This window comes from Diachasmimorpha longicaudata, chromosome 15, assembly GCF_034640455.1.
Source record: "Diachasmimorpha longicaudata isolate KC_UGA_2023 chromosome 15, iyDiaLong2, whole genome shotgun sequence".
NCBI classification, from domain to species: Eukaryota; Metazoa; Arthropoda; class Insecta; order Hymenoptera; family Braconidae; genus Diachasmimorpha; species Diachasmimorpha longicaudata.
The window spans coordinates 4,101,869-4,110,241 of record NC_087239.1 but is presented as its reverse complement, the minus strand read 5'-3'; the positions used below and the strand labels follow the sequence as shown (position 1 = coordinate 4,110,241).

The 8,373-nt window shown below is 37.8% G+C and overlaps 1 protein-coding gene across 3 annotated transcripts; it reads left to right on the top strand.

Annotated features, from left to right (window-relative positions):
• The first annotated feature begins 5,565 nt into the window (after positions 1-5,565).
• Positions 5,566-8,151, top strand: LOC135169763 (cyclin-dependent kinases regulatory subunit). Of its 3 annotated transcripts, none has more exons than XM_064135053.1 (4): positions 5,566-5,847; positions 5,936-6,019; positions 6,993-7,120; positions 7,209-8,151. In XM_064135053.1, the coding sequence occupies exons 2-4, from the start codon at positions 5,964-5,966 to the stop codon at positions 7,262-7,264; spliced, it is 240 nt and encodes a 79-aa protein (XP_063991123.1). In that variant the 5' UTR covers positions 5,566-5,847; positions 5,936-5,963; the 3' UTR covers positions 7,265-8,151. The 3 variants fall into 3 exon arrangements, with proteins under 3 accessions (XP_063991123.1, XP_063991122.1, XP_063991121.1); XM_064135052.1 differs by having other exon boundaries at positions 5,926-6,019; XM_064135051.1 differs by having other exon boundaries at positions 5,566-6,019.
• Positions 8,152-8,373: the final 222 nt, after the last annotated feature.

The window sequence follows — 8,373 nt, the reverse complement described above, 5'->3', positions numbered from 1 at the left end:
CAAGATATTTACCACTGGCTGCTTTGCTGAACTATTGACACATTGGGTAAAGAATATATTGATTTTATTCGGGAAATTATTTTCTGGAAATTTAGTTAATTAATTTAATTAACTGATAAAAATATTTTGATTTTTTTAAGTCGATATTTGATTTTTTTGGAGCCTCAACAATTATTTTCTGTTTTAGAAGCTTTCGGGGTGAAATCGAAACAGGAACTGAGGTTCGTTCACTGACAATGAGGTAATCTTGTTTCTTGTGACCACAAGGCTAATTAAAACATTCATGAATACAAAGTCATGAAAGGTATGACACAATTCGGTGAGGCCGTAAACCCAAAGCAGAGGAACTTTCTTCCACTTCGAATTAAACAACAGGGGAATGGGAAAGCAAGTCGAGTCAATTAGTGGCTTAAAAAAAGTTATGTGGATTAGAAGTCGCATTATATTATGAATAAAAGTTACTTCAAAACCTTTGATGAAAATTTATATTGATTTTAATATTTTTTTTTGCAAATAATTCAAACTCTTTGATGGTCACCCAATTCAATCGTTAAAAATTGTCATTTATAGTTTACATTATTACAATATTAAAAAGTTCTATGAAAGTATACTAATTCCTTCAAGAATTTGAAATCAACAAAAAAGAGAGAAAATAAAACTATTAATTAATCTCGGAAAAATTAATTATCATATTTTTATGGTATAATCTATTATATTACAGTCGTCTTTATCATTCGCTTTTCTCCCTGCAATTATCATCTCCCAATTATGACATGTAATTGAAAAATCGACTGGTCATCCTACCCCCAACAAGTCAAACTTATTTTGCCTAATCCCAATGTCAATTAAAATATTCATAAATAAAAATTTATCAAAGGTATGACCCAATTTTTCGAGGTCACACACTAAAAGCTCTGAAAGCTTTCTTCGTCCCTGAATTAAACAAACGTAAAGTAAAATAAAAATGGAACCGAATACTGTCAAAAACAGTTTTAATTTCCACCAAATCAGCTTTTAAGCTTTTTACAGTGACTCTTCTGCAACAAAAAATTCCAAAAATCATTTCCTTAAAAATTCGCCGGACATGACGGAGGTAAATTTCCCAAAAATAATTAAATAATTACCCGCCTATTCCGCACGCTCCACGAATTAGTACATATGTAAATAAGACGTTTAAATCAAACGAACCGTTCATTTTTACCCAGTGGGAAAGCCCAGCGCTACCGGCGACTACTACAGCGAGCTTCAGGAATCCTATACTGCTATATTTAGTGAGTTCTAAATACTCGAAGCCCCACTAGACGCCCGGGATATTTCTTCATCTTTCCATTTTTTTTTTCTTCCCCCTCGCGTTACTTTTCCACCCGTTAAACACCAAAATCCCCGACAACGTCTATTCACACCGGTTTTAATGCCACAAACACATTGTAATTCTCCACCCCTTGTTGTCTACTTTCCTCCCAACCTGTTGCACACGACTTTGATAATAAGTAAATGTGCACCACACACTGAAATAATGACACGTCAGGCATTGAATTCCAATGTGATTATTTTGATTGACACACACGAGCCTTTTGGCTCTTGTCCAACGTACATTGCCGTTGTGGAGACAAGGGTTGACAAGGGAATAAAAACTTTGGAATTACGGAACTGTGTCACGTCGGTGTCTGGGGGGGTAAATGGAGCAGTTCAAGTTGGATTGTCTGATCAGGGATTTAGAGTAAATTGTTAGAAGAAAAATAAAAGAAATTTCAGGGGAAGTTCCTGAAGAGGGGGGTGGAAGTTCAGGTCAGGATCAGGTAGTCGAAGTAAACCGGACTTGAAGAGGGGTGAAAAGGGGTCGAATGAGTGGATGAGGTCTTTGATGTTGTCTAACAGCTTTTCAGGGAGAATTTTATCAGAAGAAAGTCATTGGAATTTGATAAAATCAGAATTCCGGAATTTGATGGAAATGATTTGAGGTCGTATGACCTGGGACTGATCACACCCCCTCCATCAGATGCTGATCAGGATCTCCTCAGTGCTGTTAACATTATTTTTGACCGAATTTACTGGGTCAAAACCTGATCAGTTTGTGGTCCTGATTCAGGTACCTGATTCTGATTTCTCCTCGAATATTTGTTAATTTTCAGAGCTACCGTCAAGGTCACGTGGAAAGATCATTTACCCTATTCTTATGGTACAATTTCCTGTACATAATAATAATAATAATTGATACCCTAACGAAACGAACAAATAGACCGAATTAGTTATTACAAACAAATGGATTTTGTACTTTAGGGTCCATTGGGTTCCACCACACGTTCATTCCTTAATAGTTAACAACTTTATATTTGACAAAGCTCGTTTAACTCGACAATCACCGGCCAACTAGGCCATTCATTAATTATTAACAAATATTCATTTATTCATATCCAACTCTATCGTTCCATAATAGTTAACAAATTCAATCTATCACTTTCCTGACTTCTGATCCCTTGAAAAATATCGTACTACCCTCCAACTCTGCCGAAAATTTCCGATATCGATCAATCATCAAATCGATTTCAAACCCTTCGATATCCCCTCCCCACCCCCCAACGGAACCCCATCGCATCGTCCCCACCACAACCTGAAAAAACTTTCAATTATATCCGGTTCGTCGATCGCGTCCACAGGTGAATACCTCCGCTCCTCAGGCCACCCCCCCACCCCCTTTAGACACCAGTGTTGTTTATTATCACGATACCTCATCGTTATTTTTTGTTCTCACATCCTCCTCACCCCTGTTTATTAAAAGAACAATGGGGATGGGGAAAATCGGTTTAACCCCATTCGATAGTAGGACACGTCGCCTACACAATATTTTTTTTTTTTTTTTCCCCCCCATTGACTGACCCATATTCTCCCTCTCATCCAACAAAATAATTATCCTCATTTCCCTCATCTCGATATATTTTCGTATGTTTGTTCGATTAATTCACCCCCGATTATCTCATACGTATGACACGAAAATTTATTTTTACGATTTTGTCGGTACAAATTCGTTGACACGAAAAATTGTGGGATTTGGGGTTCGAGTAAAAATACAAACGAAGGTTCAATGCAATTCGATGTGTCGTGGGCATCGAGGGATAAATACATATAAAAATAAATAAATAAATAAATAAATAAATAAATAAATAAAAATGACTCACCGCATCGTTTCCGTTGCAGCGCCACAAGGATGACCAGATATCATGTAAACGATTCTGATTCAGGCGTCATATTTGCCATGAAATGGCAGTACCAGGCATACAAGAAACTCAAGTTTATCGTATAGTCATACTTCACCCGTTGTACCCCCCCTTACCCACCACCACCGGGAGATTCTCCCCGCGGAGTCGCGGAATAAAATTATGTCACACGTGGTACAATGCCTGAGGGGCGGGGCGAAGCGCACGGTTGGAGGGGAGAGTAGAAGAATAACTGATTTTTTTAAACAATAATGATGAATAAATATTGTTGATGATTTCAAGTGGTTAATGGAGGTGGCACTGAATTATTTCACATCACTCCGGACGGTAAAAATGAACTACAGAGCTGGGAATTCGTTTACTAGCATCGCCGAGGCGCGTTGATTCACTTGAGTAATTATAAATAGACCACAGGTTTTTTTTTTCATTTTCTAGTCGACTCCGAGTGCGTGAGGGGGTTCAGGCGATTGTTTTGAATGGTGGGATTTTTCGAAATTTTTAAAACCGATTTTTTTATTTTAATTTATTGGCGGATTGTTAGTGGTATTTGATAGGGACTGAATGGGAGAGGGGTGAAATAAAATGATTTTTTTCTGGGTGATTGCGGGGGTGGGATGGGGTTAATTGTTGGAGTCAATTTACTGGGGTTTGTGATTGACAAAAAAAAATTTTAATAATTTTTTTTCCAGTTTTTTTGGGGGCGTTTGATAGGGAACAAATGGGGGATGAATTTAAATGATTTTTTTGGGACTTTGGGGTGCGATGGGGTCAATCTAGTGGCATGTGGAATTTTACAAATAATTTTTACTGTGTGTTTTTCTCGATTTATCCGGTGATTATTAATTGATCTTGACAGGCACAAAATGGGGGAGGGATGAATTGAAATAATTTCTAGATAAGATTGTGTGGGTGCGATAGGGGTTAATTGTTGGAATCAATTTAGTGGCATGTGTCAAGTTCGTTGGCCCTTGAGTCCTTTACACTGATGATTCTCCCTCCCCTCAGTCAACCCCCCCAGTCACTTCAGTCACTCAAAGTAACACTTGCAACACGTATGAGCACTCGAGTTATGCTCGGGGTGCATCACGTACTGGGGGATGTTCCACACGTTTCAACTTAATTTAATTGTTTTTTAGGGGAATTGTGCACTTTCAGGGAGCGCACATCGGACAGTCGAGGGTGTCTCAGGGTTGTCCTTCATCGCTTTATCCACATTTTTCGTGTCTCGATGGCACTTCGCTGACTTTTCCGAAGTTTTCCAATGTCCGTCAGCCGGAAAATCCACCGATTTTCGCGATTCAAAACGAAAATTTCGAGTTTTATCGTGGGAGAACAGCCGACTTTATCGAGAATTCTACGACGTCCACGACCCACCCTCTCGTGTCGCCTGTACCCCACACGCTGAACGTACAACAACTCACTTGCGCATATATAGAGGGGGGGAGAGGGGGGGGGGTTGATATAATGTTGCACGACAACGACTTGTGGTAGACGTCGACGATATCGACGAGTGAAGCGACGTCTGGCGTCGATGCGGGAGTCTGACCAAGTCGGGGGATTTCTACTGGAGCCACAGGGGGTGAATGGAGATTGGAGGGGTGAAGGTGTCATGTGACCAGACGAATTGACAAATATTGTTGAAGGGGAATAATGACGGTTATTTTTCATTTATGAAGTCAATATTTAATTGATAATTTTTTAGTTTATTTAATTATTTATTTACACTACTTCGTGGCCTAATGAATTTTATTTTTTATTCTCATTTTTCACGTGTGAGATGGGAAATTTGTATTGAGTTCAAAATGTCGTGACGTTAAAGTGAATTTTTGGATAGAATTTTTGGATTTGGGAGGAAGAGAAGGGAATTATTCTCGATAGAATTTTGGGAGAAAGTTTGAGGGAAAACGGACGGAAAGGGATAAATGCTCTGGAGGTATTAGGGTGCCGTCTGTCGTAGACAGATGTCACTATTTATTTCAAGGTCGACCGTAGAAAACGTTATAACAAGGACGAACTCATGCGGATGGTTCACCGGGGGAGGTTAAGAAACTAAGGAATTATTTCCTTAGTTTCTCATTAATTTTTAAATAAACAATTAAAAATCCAACACACGTAGTGACCTCGGTGTGCGACAGAGGGAAGCCGATGCCTGCAGGGCCCCTCTGACCGGGGGTGGGTACAGCAGTACAAGGTCAACCATCCGTATGAGCTTTGTCTTCTATATAACTTTGTCTGTGCTCGACCTTGACGCGAGTAACGACCTCCGTGGGCCACAGACGGAACTCGTAGTGTCCCCAGCCCCCACACGGCGTCTCCAGGTACTTGTAGACTGTTTCAGGAGACAGGATAGACTATGGTAGGGGCTCACGTCCACGTTAGTAATGACCTTGGTCCTTGGGGGCGTCACCGTAGATCCTGGCGGTCAACATCACAGGGGAAATTAAAGTGATAATTATTAACTATCCACGAGGCTACAAACAAAATAACCTCCTGGTCAATGATGTCCTAACGATAAACAATCATGTGGGTTAGGAAGTTTTATCGTTTTCCATTGTCAATCGACTGAGTACATTGTGAGAGCACATCAAGCGGCATCCGTTAACTTTCAAAATCTGCAGTATAATACACCGTTGTGAGTGTGTATTTCAATAAATTAGTGAAGTTTTGTTTCATAAATTTTGTCAATAAAATTCTCCTCAACAATCACAAGTGACTTGCAGAGCAGACAGGAACAATCAGAGACACAAGATGTCGAATCAAATCTACTATTCGGACAAATACTACGACGATGAGTACGAGTACAGGTAAAATAACCAAATCAGATCCTCGAGCCATGCTTTCATCTGATAATTGGGAGATTCGATTGATTGAGTGATCGAGACGAGCTACAGACTCTGGGACATATGATTTTTATTGATGTGTTTGGAGATCGTTGGGGACTTGGAGCATGCACCGAAGTTAATCGTCGAGATATTTGCTAGTTATGGTGACTTGTGGAACTTTCTATGGCCCCTAGTTCTCTCTTTGTCGTGTTTTCGTTTAAATGGCCAGGTTCTAGAATTTTTTTTGGCCCTGTTGTACCTTTAGAACTACACCTTTCACATCCCAACCGGTTTGCTAGGAATTAACCGTTGCGTACATCATCCAGAATTTCGTTCTTTGTTAGTAATTTTAATTATGAGTTGACCGTGAATTTTAATTGTTGGGAGAGAAGAAAGTGATGATTGCGCAACAGGTTATCCCTTTAAGGTTTTGCTTTGTGTGAGTCAATTTTTCCCTTTGGGGTCTCTCGAAAGCTTCAGTAATCCTGAAGTTTTCATTGAGGGGTAATAAATCTTTTTACAAAGCTGCATGAATGTTTAGAATTATCTTCTCTTGTGGGATTTTTCTTTTTGATTTGTGAAACGATTTTATCAAGTCGACAGTGCAATAATCGAACTGATTGAGTAGTTTTTTTCGATAAAAAATAATATATCGCAGGAGAAAACTATTAGAAAATTTCATATAGGTAAAGGTCACCATAATAGTTACCCTTAAATTAAATAAGACTACTTTCATTAACCAATTTATTCCTGAGAGATAAATTTAAATGAAAGTAATTTCTATTAAATTATTTAAATAGCAAAGTTGATTCATTTCTGAATCGAGGTTTTGAGCGATATCTCCGAATGGTCAATAATCAGAATCAACAGTCAATAATCAGAATCACCCCATCGATTGATAAAGTGACGAATAAAACAATTCAATAGTCTAAATAAATATTTTATATTTCTCCAGGCACGTAGTATTACCAAAAGATCTTGAGAAAAGAGTGCCAAAGACTCACCTGATGTCCGAACAAGAGTGGAGAGAACTTGGAGTACAACAGAGCAAAGGATGGGTTCATTACATGACCCACCAGCCAGGTATAACATTAATTAATCAATCAATCATTGAAAAAGAGTCTGAATATTTTTCCAGTGGTCACGACTCACTATAAAAATTTCCTTCCAGAGCCTCACATTCTTCTCTTTAAGAGAAAAATCACGACACCACCGCCAGAGAAATGAAGCTGAGAATGAGAACGAATCTGAGTAATTTAATCCAACGAATAATGTAATTTTTAAGATTCACATCTACTGAGGAAGAGCTCATCATGTATACGTTAGAAAGCCCTTACCAATATATGTATAGATTATGATTAGCAGTAGTTGTATGAGATTATATTAATTTGTGATTAGTAGTAAGCGTCATTAATTTTGCTCTCTCTACCGGTAATTGATATATTCAATTTCTGTCATTATTCACAAGTCAACGATGGATTTAATGTTATTTAATTAATCTATTTTTGGAGAACACTTCGTGAGCTCTTCCCCTCACTCAGGATAATCCGATTCCATCGATAATTTCGTAGATTAAGTGTGTACATAATTCGGTGATCGTACATTGTAAAAAGAAATGTCTGTAAACGTTCTGATTGCTTGAAATAATCCAAATGCAACTGTCCAGTTGATTGGGAAAATCAGTTGATGAGAATTTTTAAATCCAGGACACATTCAATACCATATCGGCATTACAATTTTTATAAGATAGGAGGTAAGAATACAGAAGATAAATTATTCAACGTTTATTACATGATTATTCTTGCCATTCCCATTCTGTATTTTAATCACTCGGGTTCACTGTTTGTGGATAAATTAAATTAGGATCGATAAGTGATTTACACACGTGCCTTGATAAGATAGATATCGGTCTAAGTCTGCATTTTAGTGAGAGAAAATAACAGTCTGTTTAATTGTTCTACAAATGCTTGTAATGTCTTCATGTTCGACTTTTTTTTATTGAAATTGTGGACTTTGTGGTGTACGTGAGAGCGATGGAAACAGGAACAAATACCTCATGAAAATTTTGTTAACATTAATGGACCAACTGAAAATAAAATTATTTTGGTTCTGCAGCTTGTTGTTTGTTATTTATAGCAATTATACAAAGCATGGTGGCATTATTTTTGTATATTTCATTGGAGGAAAAATTATGAATGAAAATAAAAATATTAATTTTTGAACTGGCTTTTCAATTGCATTTAAAAATAAATTGTGACCTCTGTAGCTCTCGATTTACTGTACAAAAAAGTTTTACAAAAACTGCTTTCGATGTTTATGGAAAAAATTAGAAAATG